The sequence below is a fragment of the Nyctereutes procyonoides genome, unplaced genomic scaffold, assembly GCF_905146905.1.
Source record: "Nyctereutes procyonoides isolate TBG_1078 unplaced genomic scaffold, NYPRO_anot_genome, whole genome shotgun sequence".
Lineage (NCBI taxonomy): Eukaryota > Metazoa > Chordata > Mammalia > Carnivora > Canidae > Nyctereutes > Nyctereutes procyonoides.
Genome location: NW_026575044.1, coordinates 49,524,107 through 49,547,007, shown reverse-complemented (window position 1 = coordinate 49,547,007; position 22,901 = coordinate 49,524,107). Strand labels below are relative to the sequence as shown.

General features: G+C 40.4%; 1 protein-coding gene across 2 annotated transcripts in view; it reads left to right on the top strand.

Moving 5' to 3' along the window:
* The window catches only part of PIEZO2 (piezo type mechanosensitive ion channel component 2), a 447,149-nt gene extending 426,472 nt beyond the window's left edge, over positions 1–20,677 (top strand). For both annotated transcript variants that reach the window (XM_055324440.1, XM_055324441.1), the window contains 9 exons: positions 5,064–5,222; positions 7,009–7,156; positions 10,199–10,387; positions 10,691–10,783; positions 12,097–12,269; positions 14,094–14,222; positions 15,418–15,497; positions 18,102–18,285; positions 19,128–20,677. In XM_055324440.1, the coding sequence (XP_055180415.1) occupies positions 5,064–5,222; positions 7,009–7,156; positions 10,199–10,387; positions 10,691–10,783; positions 12,097–12,269; positions 14,094–14,222; positions 15,418–15,497; positions 18,102–18,285; positions 19,128–19,380 (1,408 nt within the window). In that variant the 3' untranslated portion in view covers positions 19,381–20,677. The remainder of the gene's footprint in view (positions 1–5,063; positions 5,223–7,008; positions 7,157–10,198; positions 10,388–10,690; positions 10,784–12,096; positions 12,270–14,093; positions 14,223–15,417; positions 15,498–18,101; positions 18,286–19,127) is intronic.
* The last annotated feature ends 2,224 nt before the right edge of the window (positions 20,678–22,901 follow it).

The window sequence follows — 22,901 nt, the reverse complement described above, 5'->3', positions numbered from 1 at the left end:
TATAGATAGATTATATATATAAAGATTATATTTATTTATTCAATATATCTTTTTCAATATATTATTTATTATATTTATTATTTCAATTATTCAATATTATATATATTTCTATATATATTCAATATATATTGAATAAATAAATATAATCTTAAAAAATAAAAATAAAATGTTAAATATCTTTATCAATAGTAAATTTGGTGTGATCCAAAATGTGAGTCGGTTCCTCAAAAACATTTTCATTGCGTATCCATGGATATTTGTAGAAATAGGTTTTTCAGAATGAAAGGAGTGATAGCCTTAGTGATCTGAGAAAACTGTTGTCCTTCCATTGTGATTGTCTCTACAATGAGACAAAGATGAACTGGAGCATGGCCTTACGGGATTATAAAGAGGATGAGAGGATACCAGACTATTTCATATGAAAAATGGATGCAAAAAAATGGAGACCGTTTAATAGAAGAAAATATAGAGGGGTGGTGGGCCGCAGATGACGGTAGTGTCTGCCACATAGGCTAGTTTTGTTTAGTGTGACAATGTTTGGAAAGTGCCTGGTAGGGGGAGAGGAAAGGACGGAAGCATGCGGCCCCATGACGCCATGATGCTGTTGTTGTTAATATAGCCACTGCTGCTGGTTAAGATGCGCTGGAGATGGGGTGGGAGGTGGGGTGACCTAAAAAGAGCAGCCTAAAGTTCCATGAGGAAAGGGCTGGTGACATCCTTGGACATGGCTGGCTGCTGCCTTTCAGTCTGTCTCCTGCATCTCTAAGCTCTAGCTATATTGACCCTCTTCAGTTCCCCAAGGGCACCGTGTCCTTCCACACCTCAGAGGACCTTGTTCGCTGCTCTTCTGTCCTGCCTCCGAACCACTCTTCCTCCTCACTCTTTAGATTTCCTGGGGTGCTTCCACCCAAACACTGCTTGAGGCCAAGTTGGTGCTTAATGTATGAACAAATAAATGGGTCAATGGATAGAAGAGAAACAAGAGAGGACTACTATAGATGGGGGATTATGTGAGCAAAGGCTCAGCACTCGGGGACATGGAGGCACCCATATAATGTAATAGGAATGATCTTTTAAATGAACATATCATTAGGGATGCCTGGGTGGCTCAGCAGTTGAGCATCTGCCTTCGTTCTAGGGCATGATCCTGGAGTCCCAGGATCGTGTCCCGCATCGGGCTCTCTGCATGGAGCCTGCTTCTCTCTCTCTGCCTGTGTCTCTGCCTCTCTCTCTCTATATATATATGCCTCTCATGAATAAATAAATAAAATCTTTAAAAAACTGAGCATATCATTAAAAGTCTTCATGTTTAACAATAAAATTGATCCTTTTATCATACCTCAAGGGCCATTCTTGGCCAAGCTTCATTAATAACATTAATATCAGGCTGGCAAATGCTTTTACAAAGTGTGATTAGAAAGTAATGAAAACTTCTTTCATTTATGTGATTCATAACTTGATTTAAATATCATTTCTAATGAGGATATCCAAACATCTTCTGACAATGCTAGAGCTACCTGTCTGCTCTTGCCTAAATGGTTAGGCTCTGATCTTTTGATTTTAGTGACAATGCAAATATTTTAAAAGGAAAAATGGAATTAGGATAATTTTCCATGAGTCTGAAGTAGAACTAAGTAAAGAAAGGATTGTTACCCAGAAGACTACCAATAGCCCAGTAAGTCTTTCACACCATACTGTGTATGGGGAGAATAAAGATAGCTTGGCTGATAGAAAATAATTCAGATTAAGGCAAACTTTTTGTGAAAATACTAGAATTTGCTCATGAAAACATTGTAGATCTCATTCATTAGTCTTTAGAATAAATGTGATTTTTCTCTATAAATATTTCTATATATATATCAACTCAGAAATAAATCATATTTAACACCCATGGTAGTGAGTGTTGAGATCTGGGACTGAGCCTCGCATCGGGCACCCTCCTCAGCAGGCATCTGCTTCTGCCTCTGCCCCTACTCTCTGCTAATGCTTGCTCTCATTATTGCTCTCTCTCAAATAAATAAATTAAATCTTTTAAAGAAAATACAAAAAAAATTAAAAATGATAAAAACTTAAAAATATATTGAATAGTTCCATCACCCAAAAACTTTCTTGTGCCCTTTATAGGATCTTTCTCCCTCACCTCTAGCTCCTGGCACATCCATTTTCTGTTCCTACTATTTTGCCTTTCCCAGAATGTCGTATAAATGGAATCACACATTCTGTGGCTTTTGAGGCTGGCTCTTTTCACTTGGCATTATGTATTTAATATTCATCCATGTTGTTGCATGTGTCACTACTTAAATATTTTTTGTTAGTTGGTAGTATCGTATTGTATAAATGTACCAAAGAGTGTTTAAGCTTAGAAAAGTTGAAGGACATTTGGGTTGTTTCTACTTCTTTGGCAATTACAAATAAAGCTGCTATAAATATTTTTTTAATGGCCTCAGAGATCATTTCTATCTCATTGGATCTCACTTTTAAGCCCCACCTAAATGGCCATTCCTAATACAATGAATAACCCTATCTTTATTTTTGGATGTTTAATTCAAGATGTTAGAATTGTTGAACCTTGAGTCTTCATTACCATCATGTCAGTGACAGCATAATTTCATGACATTTCAAGCCATGCTGCCATTACTTGTTAACATCCCAAATTCATTTTTTCTCTTTCAGATATTGTTCCTGAAAACTTAAATTCCTTATTGTGCAAAATAAAACACTCATTAATCATCATATTGTCTAAATCCTTTTCAAAACAGGAAAAGAATAAGGGGAGGAACAGATTAGGAGTTTGTTTGTTTTTTTTTAATTTATTTATGATAGTCACAGAGAGAGAGAGAGAGAGAGTCAGAGACATAGGCAGAAGGAGAAGCAGGCTCCATGCACCGGGAGCCCGATGTGGGATTCGATCCCGGGTCTCCAGGATCGCGCCCTGGGCCAAAGGCAGGCGCCAAACCGCTGCGCCACCCAGGGATCCCCAGATTAGGAGTTTTAAACTCTACAGAGAAAAATTATGGCTACTGGTTATAATACTGAGCATCAGGACACTCCAGTATTTTGAATAATTAACCTGATAAATGGCTTTTTCTGTGTATATGCATATGATTTAGTCCACAAACTTTCAGTGGTTGATATAGTCTACAAAGAACTGTGTGGCAGATACTGTGGGGGACAGAGACATGAGTAAGGTCTGACTCCATCCTCAAGTAATAAAACATGGAGAGACGACCAAAGAAAAAGGTCTTCCATTATAGGACAACCTTAATGTCCCTAATTAGATTTAACAGGATTACTTCAGAAACTGAAGTAATCAGATTAACTATTAACAGATTAGCAGATTAACTATTACTTATTACAAGTTGATTCACTTTAAGGTTGTAGGAAGGGAAATGTTTGTTTGTTTGTTTGTTTGTATGTTTGTATGTTTTTACGTTTTTATTTAAATTCCAGTTAGTTAACAAAGAGTGTAATATTAGTTTCAGGTATACAATTTAGTGATTCAACACTTAACATTCAACAATTGTCATCAAACAATGAGTTGTTCCTTTAATTAGGGCTAGAAAACAACAGTTTTATGTCTTTGATTATAATTTTGATAGATGTCAAATTTTTCTTTGTGCAGTTTTTGTATAAATTATCTGTAAAATCCAAAGGCATTTCCCTGAAGAGCTAAAAGACTGCTCATTCCTACTACTACTGTACCAATGGAGACAGTCCCTAGAAAGGGATAGGAGGAATAGTTGCTATGGATTCTCTGTAAAATGTCTGATATAGTTATGAATAACTTGTCAAGTGCTAAGTGATGGTCAAGTATATTTAATTTATTAGGACCTGAAATACTGAAGTTGGTTTCTCTACAACAGAGACACTAATAAGCAATATTTTTGAGATTTCTAGTTATTGAGATCTACATAGATCCTTATGCCCCTGAGACACAAAGGCCCATGTGTTCCTGGCTGGTTCTTAGATCTGGCCAACTAAATAGCTATTTTCAGTAAAAAATAAACAAAAAACAAAAAACCCACAACTTCTTCTAATATCAAAAATAAATATTAAGAGACAATTCTGAAACATAAAGAGTAACACACTTCATGTATAAGAAACTAAGTATTGTTCTTAATTTTAAATCCAGGGAAAATGATACCTAGGTCTTGCAGAGTCAAAAGTCTTATTTTTTATTTCCTTTTAAAAATGTGTTGACCATGTTTAAGATTCTCACAGAATTCTGCATTTATACAAAGTTAAAAATGGTCCTGTGGCTCACCATCCTTTGAAAATGTGTTCCAGATTTTTTTCTGGTGTGAAATATAGTTCCACCAAGTTTTCCCTCAAACTTATGCTAGCATTTATGAACTGTATAGCACTATGGGTCTCTTCATTAATTATTCACCAGGAGAAAGGACTACCATCTCTATTACTGAAGACATTAAGGAAAGAATGTTAGATTATGGAATCATATATTTTTCAAAGGCAGGGAAAATCTTCAAATAAAGACGTGAATGTCTTGAGCATGATATCTTGAGGAACAAACTCTATAGCTTGTTAACACAACTGGAACCAAAATCTGGGTTGTGAAACTGTTAATCCATGACCTATCTTTATAGATGTATAGAAAAAAAAATCAAGGGGAGGAGGGAACTCACTTCTCAAAACTCTTCTATATCTTCCAAATTATGGATCATTTAAAGTAAACAAAAAAAATGCTTTTTTTTAATGAGCTTTAATTTGGTTCATGTTAGCAGCATTTTCCACGTTGGGAGAAAATGATAATTCGTAGATTTGCTTTAAAATAAATTAGTTTAATTATAGACTAAGTAACTGAATAATGCACTAACACGTTGAAGGCACCATTTATAAATTTGTTTTTAATTATTAGATTTTCCTAACCTACTTTTTTTTTGCGTTTAAGGTGATCTATGTAGAGGATTCTTACAATTGACTGAATTGACTCTAAGTGGCAGAGGGACCCTTAAGCTTTTTTTTTTTTTTTAATCCTAAACTGATGTCATTTTGTGCCAGAAGAATATTCCAATATTTTACTTTTCTGTTTTTTTACATTTTAGGAAGTTCAGCCAGAACCTGGTTGCTCAGCTTTGGTACTTTGTGAAATGTGTTTACTTCGGGTTGTCTGCCTACCAAATCCGTTGTGGCTACCCAACACGAGTTCTAGGAAATTTCCTCACCAAGAGCTACAATTATGTCAACCTCTTCTTGTTTCAAGGGTAAGTAAAGACTCTGTATTGTCACAGTCACAGAGGAATGACTGGCAATAGAAAGGCATTTTGGTTCCTTGGGAAGAAACAGGAAGGTGCAGAACATTGATGTAGCAATATAGATCGTCATGGAACTCTTAGGATGTCTGGAAAAAGATGGATATGCCTCTTTAAATATCTTTGTATGTGTAGAAAGTAGGTAGTTGCCACATACCTTGCCAGTATATTGTTCTAGAATCATTATCTAGAATCATCATTCTCTATTGTCCTATCCTGCATAGTTACTATGGTAATTTTTCAGAATGAAAAATAGGGATACATGATCCTTAGGTATTAATATATTTCTGGGCTCAGTGGAGCAGAAATTTGGAATCTGGGCTATTTCAAAATACCTTTAGGATTTTGTGTTTACAATGATTTCCTCCATTGGAGAGGGCCATTTATTCCACCTAACATCAACCTAAACGCCACATTACTTACTTGCTCCTAATAATGTTAGCTACTCAAATGAAATATATTAGCTTTTCTATGTGAGGATTTCTTTGGTAGTGTCTCTTCTCTGTTCCCTTGGAAATTATACCACAGCATAAAAGGCCGGGCTGCTCACAGCACTGCTGGCTCCTTGGTTGTACTAGATTTGGGATGGGTAACTTACTCACAGAAGAGGTGTTGAGCATGCTCAGTGAGTGAGTCATTTAGTATTGTTCTATGTATGGCCTGATATTTCTTCCAGGGGTGGAATTAGTGTTCACTTGGCAGAGCTGAGTGGCCTAGGGGAGAATTTCTGAGTGGTAACCCAAACTGCTCTGAAGGCCTGAGGTGCACCCAGGTTCTCCAGCCTGAGAGAAGCTCTGTGTTAGTCAAAAAAGAAGGAGTAGTCCCCAGACCCAAGAGGAGCCCAGGCCAACCCATTCCCTAATACAAGAAGCTAAGCCAGAATTTTATTAAACTTAGGCATCCATTTACTGAGTCTATAAGGTATGGGCTCTGCTATGTCTTGCTCCTTCTGACATCTCTCATTTGCCTTCATCTTTCACATACCAGGTATATAGCTTTTCCTAGTTCATTCAACAGCAAAACCCCAATATTCGATAATCCTCTAGCCAACAGATTCTCATAAGCAAATGCTTAAAATAGTAAAATTATGGTGGTTGGGTTTTTTTGTTTTTTTGTTTTTTGTTTTTGTTTTTTTTTGGTTTTTGCTTTTTGTTTTTGTTTGTTTGTGGGTTTGTTGTTTTTTTTTCAGAAGATAGCATCTTAAGGTATAGAAAATCCTAAAGACTCAACCTGAAAACTGTTGGAAGTAATCAATGAATTCAGTGTAAAGTTGCAGGTTGTAAAATCAATATGCAGAAATCAGTGGTGTTTCCATAGGCTAAAAGCAAAACATCATGGAAACAAATAAAATCATCCCATTCATGGCAGCATGAAAAACAATGAACTACTTAGACATAACTTTAACCAAAGAAAGATTTGGACAATGAAAACTACAAAGCTTTGATAAGAGAAAGTGGAGAGGACATCTTCAAACTTACTTAAAAAGGAAATCCTAATTTATGACCACCAGCAAAAAGGAAAAAAAAATGGAAAAAGGAATGGGCAATACTAATTTATACATTGATTCATGACAGGAAGAGATTGTAACTCCAAGTTGCATTTTCCCATAAGAGTCTCCCTGAGAATGTTCCCTGAGTCACAAGGACTGAAACAATAAGAAATTAAATGAGCTCCTGGGGTTGGGAGAGTGAAGAGGGTCACCTCACAATCTTGTCTAACAAGATGCGGTTTCTGGCAGGTTCCGCCTCGTTCCCTTTCTGACTGAGTTGAGAGCTGTGATGGACTGGGTGTGGACAGACACAACCTTGAGCCTCTCCAGCTGGATCTGTGTGGAGGACATCTATGCTCACATATTCATCCTGAAGTGTTGGCGTGAGTCCGAAAAAGTAAGAAAAAAAAAAAAAAGAAGGAAAGAAAAGATATATTTTGGTTTCCCTTCTATCCAAGCTGGTTATGAGATTAATGTGAAACTGTAAGTTTTGTGGCCAAATAAATAGAGGCAGGGGACAAAAAACTGGGAGGTTCTATGAATGTTCCATTGGTTTCCACCCGTGGACTTGGGGATTTTGGACTCACTACTGCCTCAGTCAGCAACAGCATCCAGATGTGTTCCCGTTTTGGCAAAGTATACTGTAGTTATTTTTAAAAGAAGAAATGATATATTGCTTTGTGACCCAATAATTCTTAAATGGTTCATTTGGGAACAGAAGAGAATGTGGGGTGGTGGAGAATGTGGGGTCAGGTGGCTTGGACTCAGGATCACCCTCTGACTCACCCTTTGATGAGCAATGGGATGATATAACTTCTTTGTGTAAAGGAAATTGAAGTACAAATATTTGCTTATCCTGTTAGATTGAATATTAAGATTGAAATATGGATAGAATTACTGTTATTTGTTGGATTTTTCCAAAGTTTAACATCTGTGTTTATGGGGTTTGTGAAGGTGATAGGGCCGGTAGGAAACTTAAAACCATAGAGCTTGTCTTGATTTTTGAGTAAAAAGCTGTTAAAATGCCAAAACATGAGAGCTGTTATACCAGAGGGACTTTGAAGGTACCAATCTTGATGACAAAGGGTCTGGAAATCATAACAAATGAAAAGAGTAAGAAGAACCAATAATTGTTCTGTCTGAAGTAGAAAAATATGGAAGGAGGCAAAAATAATAGCCATTTGTAACTATTTGAAATACTGGGAAATAGAGGAAATGTCTGAATTAATTTTTAAGACTCAAGATAGCAGAATTAAGACAGTTGGGCAAAAGTTCTGGTAAGTTTCAATGACATATGAAGAACTTTCTTGCAATTGAGGCTACCCCATCATAGCTTGGCTGCCTCAAGAGGTGTCCATGTACACACAGTGACATGTACTCACATCCTTGAACATTTGTGCCAGGAAGCGTGGGTCCACCTCCAGCTCTGGGAGCTATTCATTCAACAGTCACCATATCAGTTGTCTATTGCTGTGATCAAACTACCTGAAACTTAGTGAGATAGATAGAGAGAGAGAGAGATGATAGATAGATAGATAGATAGATAGATAGATAGATAGATAGAGCCGGGAGGGAAAGAGAGTGAAGGAAAGAGAGAATCCCACTCAGGCGCCATTCTCAGCACAGAGTCCAATGCAGTGTTTGATCTCACAACCTGAGATCATGACCTGAGCTGAAACCAAGAGTCAGATTCTTAACCAACTGGACCACCCAGGCTCCCCAAACTTAGTGGTTTAAAAATAACATTTTCTTTGCTCCCAATTCTGTGGGTGGGCAATTTGGGCTAAACTTCACTGGACAGCCTTGCCCAGGGTCATCCGGTGGCTGCCATTTCAGAGGGACCAAGCACAGGTAAGAGAAAGGCCAGAGAGAGTCAATTCAAGAGAGAGGCAAGTTGAGAGGATAATTTCAGAACGGAGAGGACCTGAACCTCTCTGGGTGTTAAGGAAAAGAATAGTAGGAAAAGGAAAAGCAAAAGTCCTTACCAGCAGAGCCAAAGGAAGAAGGTCCGGGTGGGGGCCTGGAAAGCATAGAATCAGGGGCCTGGGTGAACAAGTTAGCTGTGAGAAAGAGGACACTGGAGAATGATGGGCAGTGAACACACACACCACATAGACTGGCTTCTCCATGAAATAGATGAGGTTGTCTGTTGACTAGCAAGAGGGAAGGACGGCATCCTAAGATTACCCAGAGCCTGTCCGCAGGGCCATTGCAAACTGTGAGATGCTGTTTCTTCTGGATGAATGGATGGGGAGCTCTTATACGAGGGGGTTTCTGAGTCAGAGCTCACATTACTGTCCCACAGTGATACAGGGCCACCCTTCATGAGGGCAGCTGCATCTGCCCCATCCGTTGGCTCTTACAAGCTTTTCACTGCCTTAGAGCCAACACGTTACAACCTTTGTAATGCTGTAGCAAGAAGCTCACACCCACTGCCCATCCTCCTTGTGAAGGCCCGTGTCACTCTGCCCCAGAACCCTAGGCGTCCCTGCCCAATGAAAGGTTCACAATTATTGTTGTTATTTTATCTTCAAGAAATTAGAAGCCTCTTTTTAATGTATCACCTCTACTTAAATATATACTTCTATCTTATGCTAAGTCAGTGGATATTTCAGAGTATTAGCCTTTTAAATCCCACGTGGTAGAGCTTCCTGAGGAGCTTAGGTGTCAGGGAGGTAAGTGTCAAGACGGTCCAAGTGAATTCTGTCCCACCAGAGACTGAAACGTTATCAGGGACAATCTCTTGTCTAGTGTGAAGCAGAAGAGTAAGCTTCTTTTAACAGTAACTTTTCTTGGGGATTATCCGGAGTCGAATATGCTGTGCTCCGGGGGCTTTATGAATACACTTTATGAAGCCAGAACAATTTCCTGAAAGCCGGAGTGTTGGCATATGAATGCCCACAAACACAGGCCCTTCGGTCCTTTTTTTAAAAGATTTTATTTATTTGAGAGAGAGGGAGTTCAAGCATGAGCAGGGGGAGGGGCAAAGAGAGAGGGAGTAGCAGGCTCCCCACTGAGCAGGGAGCCTGATGCAGGGGCTCAATCCCAGGATGCTGGGATCATGATGTGAGCCGATGGCAAATGTTTAACTGACTGAACCATCCAGGTGCCCTCTCACACAACAATTTCAAGGAGAAGGTCTCTCAGGTCCCATTGGTCCCTCATGATACCACTGTGAGGACATGTTGGGAGCTCATTACAGCTCTACTTTGTAGAGTGGGGACCAGGTTGCTCATTACAGCTCTACTTTGTAGAGTGGGGACCAGGTTGCTCATTACAGCTCTACTTTGTAGAGTGGGGACCAGGTTGCTCTCCCCACTTCAGAGTGGACAGAGCAGAAATCAGGCCCCAATCAGGTCCTGTGGGAAGAGTGTGCATCCTTCCCCTGCCTCATTCTGGTGGCCGGAAGCCTGAGCCCTGTGTGCCTCCTCTGTTGCAGAGATACCCACAGCCTCGGGGGCAGAAGAAGAAGAAAGTGGTGAAGTACGGCATGGGAGGCATGATCATCGTTCTGCTCATCTGCATTGTGTGGTTTCCCCTTCTCTTCATGTCCTTGATCAAATCGGTGGCAGGGGTCATCAACCAGCCCCTGGACGTCTCAGTCACAATTACCCTGGGAGGGTACCAGGTAACTACTGTGTGCCTAGCCAATCATCAGCTAAGGATGCTTAGTTAGCTCTGTGGGCCAGATTTGTCCCTGCATTTTAACCGGTCAGCAGATATATGATGTATGAACTAAGGCACAGGAGACAGTGAAAGGATAGTTCTGTTCTGGTTTGGGGCACTGGAGTAATCACTTCAAAAAGACATCTCTGAGGCCAGCTGCCATCAGGTACTCAGTGGGTGATATACTGTGTAAATATCTCTCTTTTAACCCAGGATGCAGAGACGCACCTCCGAGTGTTGACAGCACTTTTTCTTTGTTTTCCAGCCTATTTTCACAATGAGTGCCCAGCAAAGCCAGTTGAAAGTTATGGATCAGACAAGGTTTAATAAATTTATGAAAGCTTTCTCTAGGGACACTGTAAGTAAATGCATGCAGTAGATCTCTGTGAAGACCCTTCACCTAGGTGAACTTACTGCTTGTCATTTTATTCCCAGTTCTGCCGTGGCCTCTGGTGGTGGGAAGGACTTTTCAGGGATTACCAGTTGTTCATGGCAGATTTCTGGCCACTGGCCACTTTGATAATCTGATAATACATTATGTCTGTATTGTTGGATATAAGTATCAATAAGCAAAATTTTAATTCAGGATATTTTAATGTAAAGTAAGCTCAACGAATGTGAATCCTCTTGTATATTTTTAAATGTTCTTAATTGTGGTAGATATTGATCCCTTTGATGGGTAGGACTACTCTGAGAATCTATCTTAAGGGGATAATTCAAAATACTGGAAAAGCTCTATGCAGATAACCTGCTTGTGATAGCATTTTCTGTATTGATAAAAGTTGGGAGTAACTGAGGGGCTTGATAAATAGAAACTGGTTGAATAAATTATGGCAAATGTATTGAGTGAATCTGATAGGCATGGGCTTTCCTAGGGTGGTTGGCATGGGACAAGGGGGCTACCACTTTCCATTTTATTAATGTGCCATGTCGTCTAAATATTTTCCAAGCAACTTCTTTTGTCATGCAAATCATCATTACGAAGACTGTGCATGGCATGAACATTTCTGAAGATAAAACATAAATGAATAAGAATCTATGCTATTATTTTTTAAATGATTGAAAAAATAAAATACACATTTCCTAATGCATGTAACAGTGATAATGTTCTGGTGGCAACGTTGTGGCTAATGTATTTTTTTCTCTACATTACAAACTTATAATAATATAATAAGTTGATTTTTCACAATTAAAATTTGCTTTACAAATGGTACTTTCTTATTTAAAGAAAATTACTAGGCAAACAGATGCTTATATCTTTTATAAAATTATCAGCCTGTAATGCACACTGCCCAAACTCATCTTGAGGGATGTGCAGCTGGGAGGTAGGACAAGGATATTGTGGGTGGATTAAATTTGACTGTCTCTCTAGAGGGAACACTCCAAGAGTTGATATATTTCCTTCTTAGCAGGGAGGAATAATGACACTAGATCATTTGCTTTTTCTTTATTGATTAATTGGAATGAATCCATAGCTGTACTGGTCAGGCAGCATCACCCTTGCTCCATGTGACTAGGGCTGCCCATCCCTGCTCAGAGGGGAACAAAATAGTGCCACACAACACCAAGACCATTCACTGTAGAAACTGTCCTTCCATAGGAAGAAATCCTCTTCATGTAGTCAGACCATGTGTATGATCTATTTATGCATGTGTATTTGTGCGCATACAGGGTGCTATGCAATTTCTGGAAAATTATGAAAAAGAAGACATAACAGTAGCAGAACTGGAAGGAAACTCAAATTCTTTGTGGACCATCAGCCCTCCCAGTAAGCAGAAAATGATACACGAACTCATGGACCCCAATAGTAGCTTCTCTGTTGTTTTTTCATGGAGTATTCAGAGGTAGTTACTGTCTTTCCATGTATGATTTCCCTTTTCCCCCCAGTCTAAACTCGGGGTGGGGGTGGGAGGATAGAAGGAAAGAAAAATTCCATTGATGTGGATTTTAGTGGACATTACACTTGGGAACATTCATTCGATGCTACAGCTAACATTTGTGTTTATTAAATAATGATCTGCCTGGGAATCTTGGACAAAAAATAAGAACTTCATCATTTTCCTTTTTCCTACTAACTTCTCTTTAAACAGAGGCTGTCAATGAGTTCTGTGAACAAGAGAGGTAAAGTGAAAAGGAAAAGGGTAATGACTTACAAAATGAAATGGTCTGGATGGTTGTAAGATTTCCCTGAAAGGGTGAGGTTTGGTCTTAGTAATAAAGAACTGGCAGCCTTAAGAACCCAAATTCTCATTTGCATCCCCCCAATGTCAGGAAGCCCTGACAGATCTTTTCTCCAAGCGTGAGGTGTGAGAGCAGCCCAGCAGTCCCAGGAGAGGGAGAGCCAAGAAAGATTCCTCCTAACCTGAGCCAGTAGCCAGCATGCAGCCACTACTTTGCTTTTTTCATTTTTTCAAGTTTTTCTTTAAATTCCAGTTAGTTAACATACAGAGTGACACTAGTTTCGAGTGTATGAAATGGTGATTCAGCACTTGCATACATCACACAATGCTCATCATGACAAGTGCGCTCCTTAATCCCCATCACCGTTTCATCCATCCCCCCACCCACCTCCCCTCTGGTAACCATCAGTTCGCTCTTTATAGTAAATAGTCTATTTCCTGGTTTGCCTCCTTCTCTCTTTTGTCCCCCTTTGCTCATTTGTTTCTTAAATTCCACAGATAAGTGAAATCATCTGGTATTTGTCTTTCTCTGGCTGACTTATTTTGCTTTACATAATACTCTCTAGTTCTATCCATGTCTTTGCAAATGGCAAGATTCTTTTTGGTGGCCGAATAATAATCCATTGTGTGTGTATACACACACATCTTCCTTACCCATTCCTAATGGCATGTTTTAGGAAAAGTTCTTGCATTCAAAACTCTAAAGTGTTGGTGAAGCATTTGGGAAATTTTGACACAGTACATTAGTTCAAAGGCTTAGTTTTTGTTTGTTTGTTTGTTATCACAGTCTTGTGATCCAGGATTCTATGCAATCTTATCTGGACAGTCAAGTGATAGGTTCATTTGGGTGCATGATTCCTGGATTCTAGGATGAAATTAAGAATCATGATAGGTACCTAAGAAGTCTTCTCCAACCTAAAATGAATTTCCAAGGAAAAGGTAAAGAAAGATTTCAAAGGGGGCCATACAGAATTGAAAGAAAGCCTTTCTTCATCTTATTTTCTCTCTTAGAATTTATATCCCAAGTTCCTCGCATGGAATTCTGGACTGCCAAAAATTTATTTTATAGCCTTTCCTTTGAAGAGCTACCAAAAAATAACCATAGTAAAGATCAAACTTTGATTGAACATTCTTTTAAAAATATGGATTCTATGAGTCACCACAGAGACTAATTTCATTGGGTTAATACAAAGAGTGTTGCAGAAATTCATATAAGAGCATCAAGACAGTTTCTCTTTAAGTCAGCAGACTGCCTCCTCACCTGCCATCTGTTTTAAAGGTGATTGTGGCCTCCCTGGGGTTTACTAACTTGCTTGTCTAAGAAGCTGAACGTAAAGGTGAGGTGGACAGAAAAGGTTGGGGTTGAAAGTTTGGACCCAATGAAGACTTGGTGAGATTAATAAAATGAACAGTCAAGTGAGTTTTTGAATCTCTCTTCCAGACTTCTGAATAATCACTGACATTGAGCCCTTTTATCTTTCTTCACAGAAACATGAGTCTGGGTGCAAAAGCAGAAATTGCAACCGATAAGCTTTCTTTTCTTCTTAAAAATAATACACGTAAGAATATAGCTAAAATGATAGCCGGCAACAACACAGAAAGTTCAAGAACACCAGTGTAAGTGATTGCTCCTGTAAATTAGCTTTATTAGATGGATATATCTGGTACAAAATCTCCATCTGCAAATTCACATATGCAGGAAATTCACCTTTCTTCATTCTTCAGTAACTCAAGTAAATCTCTACTTGGAGGACTTGTGTTGCATTAAAGCAGCTCTGTTTCCCTCCTTTCCCATTGTCTGTCCACTTTGCCCTGGAAGTACTGATCTTGTCTCTGGGTAGCAAAGCTTGCTCTTATCTGACCATAATCACCAAAAGCCAAGGAAAGTCCCTGGGAGACCCCTCTTCTACTATTATTCCTGGCCTGGGGTCATTGAATGCCTGGCTAGTGGATGGGGGGATATGGGGAAGACAAAGGGTAAAAGGAAACTGGGAAAAAAAACTTATCTTAATATATTATCCTGACATATAAGTAAGTACTTCACTTCAAACAAAGCCAAGCTGTGATGTTTAGATTCTAATATGAGAACTAGTAGAAGAAATGCTATTGGTACAAAATTGCTAAATGAAGTATTCCAGACATTCACCGGCCAGTGCCTGGTTCTGACCTCCAGTTAGCCCTGGCCCGACTAATGCATTGAGTATAAGAGCCACCATGCTGAAGTCCTCACACGTGTTCCCTAAAACAGCCTTTTTTAATCACTAAAGTTGAAGGAACCTCAAAGATTGTCACATCCTCCCCCATCATTTTCCCTTGAGAGAGCAAGTCTAGAAGGATGTGAGCAGGTCACTCCATTTGTCCTTGGCAGAAGGGGGATTAGGTTCACGCCACCAGTCCTCTCCTAGAGACTCACTCTTGTCACTCAATGGATTCATGAAGTCCACTTGATTATAGATATAATTATATATTTACACAGAGCATAGACATTGATCCTAGCAGGAAAGACAGCCCCTTGCCTCAGAAACAGTCCCAGACATGGAAACTCTGTAGCAGCTTTTAAGCCATTAACTAGCTCATGTACAGAGTTTGCGTGATTATTTGAAGAGAACCTGGTGACTTGTTTGGCTTCAGAGATTTCTGATTATAATGGAACCCATAAACTATGATGACATCACATTGTGTAGATGTACAGAGACTCACCATTATTTGTTTGATATGAGGTCAAAGTTCACAACAAAAAATCTATTTTATGTGGACAAAACAACTAAAACTTAACTACTCCCCCCCCCCTTTTCTTTTTCTTAACATACAGGACTATAGAAAAGATCTACCCATATTATGTGAAAGCACCTAGCGATTCGAACTCAAAACCTATAAAGCAACTTTTGTCTGGTAAGAATGAGAAGGAATTGTTTCAGAACTTTATTCAATGCCTGCAGTTTGCATTTTCAGCCTTTCCTGAGCTGCTTTCCAGTGTCCTTTCCCTGTGAGACACAGCTTACAGGAAGCCTAAGACTCCCAGCTGTGGTGACAGCTAGAAGAAACCAGTCCATCACCAGAAGCCATATTCTTCATTGTGTTCATCACTCTAGAACATTATTGGCTCAAATACACATTTAGCAGCTTAGGCTACTGATTAATCAGTCTGTTTACTTATTTCTATTAATATCCATATCTTGGGCAGAAAATGGTTTCATGCAATGTTAAATATGATGGCCCTACAATAAGAACAATAAAAAATGGAGCAGGGAATGTACTTGATTCAATTCAAGGGTGGTCAAGTATCCGTGCTAGCCTCCAAGGACTATATTTACCCAAAACAACAGTGATGGTAGTACGTTGATGTTTGGGGATTCTTAAGCATTAATTATTTAATTATGTAATTATTTAATTAAGTAACTTAATTATTTCAAGCATTGTTTGACTTCATCAATTGCCTGGATCAGAGCAGATGTGTACATATGTTAAAGATAGAAGGACAATGCAGTCATCCGAATCGTGTTCTTTTCCTTTGCCAACGTGGGTTGCTCATGGTCACCAGGCAGTGCGCCAGGCACTGGAGAGCCTTGCGTGGCTCATGTTTAGCTGGAAAGATAGAGATGTAAATAAACAGCTAGAAGCCCCCATGGAGATCACGTGAAGTAGAGGCAGGGGTAGAGGTTCAGAAGATGAGCATGGGTGGGGCCCCACATCTCTATGCTTTTCTCCCTCAACAGTCAATAATACTTATGTCTTACATGATAATTGTAAGATGCCTTGACAACTCTGGTATTTCCCTTTCAGTCCAAATAGTTCTGGAAATGCTTAGTCCAAGAGCCAGATTTCTCAACAACATCATGCCCTCTGAAACCCTTCTGTCCTTCAGTGGGTCCTTCACACCTGCTCCACCTCAGCAGATGACCCCGCAAACCTGCCAGGCCACTCCTTCAGCTGCTTCCCTTTCCCTAGCAATGGGTCTCAAGTTTTCACCAATCTCCCCAGTTCCTTTCAGCCTCAGGAAGATGGAAGGCCCCTCCCTCCAAGATCAGCCTCACCTTGTGCCCAGATTCTCAGCCTCTCCTCACCCCTGTTTCCCCTTTCTCAGCTACGTGTTCTGTTCTCCTTGAACACAGGCTTGTCAGCTGTGTCATTTGAGGTCCAGGCAATGAAATCCTTCTTCCCCAGATCACATGGTCTTGGTGCTCTCAGGTCCTGCCAATACAACACCTTCTCTGATGAGCTTTCCTGAGTTATGTCTGATATTTACCACAAGGCATATTTAGCATAGGTTAGTGGTTATCACCAGTTTACAAAGGAGGAAACAGAGGCTCAGAGTGCAAACTGCTCAGCAGAGGTTATACAACCAGTATGTGGAAAAACCAGATTCAACCCTGGGCCAGATGTCACCTCTCAAAAATCTCTAGACTTCAGAACCAAGGTTCTTTTTGTTCCTGAGCATTCTACGTCGTTCAATGCTTCTTTCTTTATCTTTACCAGTTTCCTTCCTCACTCTCCATCCCTCCATCCATCCATCCATCCATCCATCCATCCAATAGCTATTCATTTCTAGGCACTATCCTAGATTCCTTTGCTCCAGGAATTGAGTAGGAAATAATGCAGACATGGCTCCACGCTCACAGAGTTTACAGCTCACCACCATGATTCTCAGTGGAGGCTCCATTGTCATTGGCAAGGGTGGCGTTTTCCTAGAAAGACCTTCTCAAAAAATTTCAAGCTTTTTGTTCACCCTTTCACTGTTCTTTTATATTGACCCTGTGCTCCAACAAAAGTAATCATGAACCACACATCATGGATTTTCAGAATGTTAACTGAGCCTCATGCCATTCAGTCTTCCTGAAATAGCCTCCTCTTCCCTTCCATCGCCACTTACTGAAGTTCTCACTCCACCAAACTCAGCTCACAAGTCATCTCCTCTGGGAAGCACTCATGGATACTACCAACCAAAAGTAGACTCTCCATAACAGACCTTGTCAATGCAGGTCTTGTAGTGCTTGCCATATTCCCATTAGTTGTGCTTGTATACATGGCTTATTCCCATTGAGTTGTGGAATCATGCTGTATGCAACTTTGTAACCCCTTATCACCTAACAGAGGGCCTTCTCCTAGAAGACACTCAATAAATGCTGGTCATAGGATTAAATTAATCAATTCAATAAAAAGTTAGTGATTTGGGTTTTTAAATGTCTAACTAGTTGTTCGGAATTATCAGTGAAGATACTTAGGTGATTGGTCTTCCCTCTCTCTCCCTGTGATGTGGCTGCCATGTGTACTTAGCAACAGTGAGCTGTCTAGTGACAAAGAGAAACATTATGCTCACCTAGGGCCCACTTTTCTTTCAACACTCCCATTGTTAACAGGTCCCCGTGTCCTACTTATCCTGGCATCATAAGCTATGGATTGCAGTAACCAGGTTTTGCCATCTGAGGGAGGACTGTTTATGTGCATTAAATTCTAATATTCTCATGCTAACTTGATTTCATTTTTCTCCTCTTCCAGAAAATAATTTCATGAATATCACCATCACTTTGTCCAGAGACAACACAACTAAAACTAACAGTGAGTGGTGGGTCCTCAACCTGACTGGAAATCGAATATACAATCAGCATGCTCAGGCCTTGGAACTGGTGGTCTTCAATGACAAAGTCAGCCCCCCGAGTCTGGGGTTCCTGGCTGGCTATGGGTAAGAACTTATGTCACAGTTAACAGTTACAAGAGTCTACCTCTGTATCATATAAAATTGACAATGGGAAGCCTTGTATCTTCCCAGAATTCTTGAACTTAACAGCTGCACCATTAAAATTCACAGGTCATTGGCCCTTTGTTTTAAAAAATGAAGAGCCAGAGTCCCAAAGAAATCAAAATGCCTGGTGTGAGTAACACCCTTCAGGACAAGACTAGAAGTCATATTTCCAGTTTCTTCACTCTACATCTTCCTGTTACATTTAATGCCATTCAGTGTTCAAACTTAGAAATTGATGTACGATTACCTCTTTTCTGTTTAGTTTGCCTTCAGACCTTAGCAAACATGGCCTCAATTAGACATCACAGTTTGGGATGTGGTCCAATGTTCAGAATGGTCTGACACTACCATTTCACAGTGTTCTGATGCTCAAATTCTAGGAAACATACATCCCCAAGAAGACATGAAAATCTGTTAAGAAATCATTGTCTATGCAAAATTGTATTATAAAAATAAAGATCTTGGTGCAGAAAAGTGTAAATAATACAATTGCATTTCTATCAAATGTATTATGTGCTTTCTTTATATAATATATGCAACAAAACCACATGAAGTTCTTCCCTGAAAACTGTTAACATTGGTTATCTCCAGAATTGAGGTTTTTTTTAAAACTTTCATTTTTCAGATCTTACAGTTCTGTAAGGGAAAAACTCCAAGCTTTGATAAGTTTATCATACCTTCTTTGGAGTTTCAGGGAAATACTGATTTTCTTTTAGTTGTGTTCTGTTAACTGTATTTCACTGGTAGATACAATTTCTACTTAATGTTTTGCTTTGCTTCAGAATCATGGGATTATATGCTTCAGTGGTCCTTGTGATTGGGAAGTTTGTCCGTGAATTCTTCAGTGGAATTTCTCACTCCATCATGTTTGAAGAGCTTCCAAACGTGGATCGAATCCTGAAGTTGTGCACGGATATTTTTTTAGTTCGAGAGACAGGAGAACTGGAACTAGAGGAAGATCTCTATGCCAAATTAATCTTCCTGTACCGATCCCCAGAAACCATGATCAAATGGACTAGAGAAAAAACAAATTGATACCTTGAGACACAGACTGCAAATCAAGTGAACATTTGAATTTTTTAAAAAGCACAATATTCTCATAAGAGCTAAGCATTTCTAGTTGGATGGAAATGGTTTCTCTTCTGACAGGTGGTCAAAAGGAGCTGACTTCCTTTTGCAGTCTAAGCTACCTTGCAGATGAAGGCGCCTGTTGAAAAAGTTATTTGTAATTCCATTTCTCCAAAATCAGGGCTACTTGTTTTATGTTTTAGTCAACAGTGTCTTGCATTCTGATTGACTATGCAAAGGAGTCACTTATGGGTCTCCTCCCTCAGAGAAACAGGAGAGAAGAAGGAAGAAGGAAAGACACACATGTTCTTCTGTGCAGGGACTGCACCCTTCCAGAAGAGATGTTATGATGCCCTACGTTGTGCTGTGTCACCAACAGGGAATCTGCTGTGAGGAGAAATGATGGGCCTCAGCATACCCCAAAAATACACAACAGCAATAGGAGGCTGAAACTCCTGAACGGATTTCTGGGGGGACGAAGGGAGAAAGGGAGCCAAAGACCCATGAAGATGCCAGAGGAAGGATAAGCCTCATTCTAAGCAAAAAGTTAACATTAGTGACACTCTTACTGCCTTATCTTAACTGAAGACTAATAAAAAAAAATCTTTTCATTAAACACCAGTGACTTCTCAGGAAAAAAAAAAAAGCAGCAAAATAAATATGTGGACACTGTCTTTGTTGAGGCCCAGCTAGTGACTGGCTTCAGTGGTGGTGACTGTTCTGCTTCAGAGTTCCTGCTCCTCGTCAGACACAGGCTCCAGGTAGAAAGATAAAAATGGCACCCGGCTGGATGTGGAAAATACTGACTTTGTAACTCTTTACTAATGGAGGTCATGAACGCTCTTCTACCTTTCTCCATCCCTTAACACGCTTTTTTCCCATTTCGGTGATTTAAGGCAATGGTGTTTTCCAGTATGTGACATTTTCCTTCCTGTTTTTCAGGTATATCAAAGAGTTTACATATTCCAATTCACATTTTTACATCTGAGACGGGTTTTTTAAGTTCATAATTATGAAAGAAATATGTATATTGAGCTTGGGGAAATAAAAAATGGCCTTTTCTTAAATTATTATTGGTAATACAACCTCTTCGTTAAATAACAATGTAGCATGAAAATTTATGATTGAAATGTAGTTTTCATTCCATATTAAAATATAGTTTGTGAGGAATCATCGAATGGACTAGAATAAGTAAAAAAAAAAAATGATCCTATGTAGTTTGGGTTCAGGACTGACTTAAAATAAAGCACATCTTGCAAAGTCATTTCAAGAATGTTATTCATTCTGCCTCTTTTGCATAAAGTAGAAAAAATAATTGTTTTCAATACTATCTATGCACAAGGTGTTAAAAAAAATCAACTGAGAGAAGAATTCACTTCTTGTTGGTTTTATTATTTTGTCTTTCTCATCTGAATAATGAGATTATATTATTCTTCATGAATAATATAAGCAGAACACAACTGGTAACAAATTGATTTCTTTTTTTTAATTTTATTTTATTTATTTATGATAGGCACACAGTGAGAGAGAGAGAGAGAGAGAGAGAGAGAGAGAGAGAGAGAGAGGCAGAGACATAGGCAGAGGGAGAAGCAGGCTCCATGCACCGGGAGCCTGATGTGGGATTCGATCCCGGGTCTCCAGGATCGCGCCCTGGGCCAAAGGCAGGCGCTAAACCGCTGCGCCACCCAGGGATCCCCAACAAATTGATTTCTAAAGAGTTACAGTGAATATGGAGCTTTAAAAAAATAGGAGAGTTCAAATGATGTTCAGCGTCGACGTTCAGTGTCTCTAGAGAATCAGTGCGTATTTGTTCTTCAGACATGAGAGCCAGCATGCTTCCGCTCTGCAGGAATCAACTCCTCTAGCCATTGTTGCAATAAACTCAGACCCCTTAGGGGAACTCTTTAGACCATGTTCTGATTTCCCAACAACAGGAAGGATCATTGAGCATATTTCTGGTTGTGAATTCTTTCTTTTAAAAATATCAACTTGGGGATCCCTGGGTGGCTCAGCGATTTAGCAGACTTAACACCTGCCTTTAGCCCAGGGCACCATCCTGGAGTCCTGGGATCAAGTCCCGCGTCGGGCTCCCTGCATGGAGCCTGCTTCTCCCTCTGCCTGTGTCTCTGCCTCTCTCTCTCTCTCTGTGTGTGTGTCTATCATGAATAAATAAACAAAATCTTTAAAAAATATATGAATTCAAGGGAATTTCCAGAGAGCACATTATGATATATTTAGGAAAGAGGAAAAGTAGGAAATGCTCCTGAGAAGAAAATGTAAAGGCCAAGTATACCAGAATGGTAGTGTTCCTCAAGAGAACAATTTCCAGGGTTCAAGAGAAAGCTTCCCCATGTGTCAGAGGGGAAAATGTAGAAGTAAATCTAAAAGATCGAAATAAAGAACTGTAGAAGGGAAGTGCTTCTTCCAAGGAGGCATGTGCTAGGGTGGAAATGTCAGATCCCCAGGAGGTCTATGAGTGCTGGCCCAGCCTCTGTGGGCAGGGAAGCCCCAGGCCAGGTCACTTCCCCTCGTAGCCTCACGTATCTGACGACATGAGGGGATCATCCTACCATACCCAGCCACACTCTACACCCTAGCCCAGTAGACCCTCCTTGTGAGAGGAGCCTGCCACCTCAGATTGGGTTCTCTGGAGATGGCCTCTGAAATGAACAGCCACATTTCAGGGCTGTGGGTCCAAAAGGACATTTGGGGCAGTGGTCCCAGGAGTGACAGTGGTCAGCGAAGATCAGACAAAGTGTGAGTCGCACCCAGCCCTTCAGGGCAGTCGGGACCTGGGGTGGTTCTTCCTTGTCTCAAGCAAAGACGTGGCACCTGGAGGCTGGCACCAGCAAGCCATTGTCACAGCCTTTGCCTGTGTGGGCGCTGATGAGGCCAGAGCTCACTCCCATTAAGGAGGGTCACAGCCCTGAGCCCTGAGCACGGGCATGTGGGCGTACAGAGGGCAGTCACGGCAGTTGCAGTACCCACCCCTGTCTATCCTTGGGCCACTCAGACTCCCGGCTTCTTGTAATGAGATCACGAGGTCTTGCTTCCCACACAAGGTAAGAGTAAGATGTGGTAACTCCAGCCTCTACTGCTGCAGCTGCCGTCACCGGACGTGACAGTCATCATCTACCCCCTCCACCACCTGCGCCCCTCACCCTTATCCAGCCCCTGTTCTGATTAGGCAGGGAGCCTGGCAGGGGGAGAAAGGCCTAGGAGGCCCCCCATCCTGGTTACCACCCTGCTCTGGTCACAGCTGCTGCATTTACCTCTTTACCATTCAGTCCAAGTGTGGAGCACTAAGTACCCCAGGGGCCACTGAGCACTAGCATATCCCTCACACCCATGCTGTGTAGCCATGGCCTTCCCCTCTCTGGTGGCCTGGGTCAGCTACCCCTGCCCATAAGGTGACCCTGAGCATAAGATGACCTCATGTGTAAGGCGACCCTGTCCATAAGATGACCGTGTGCTTAAGATGGCTTCAT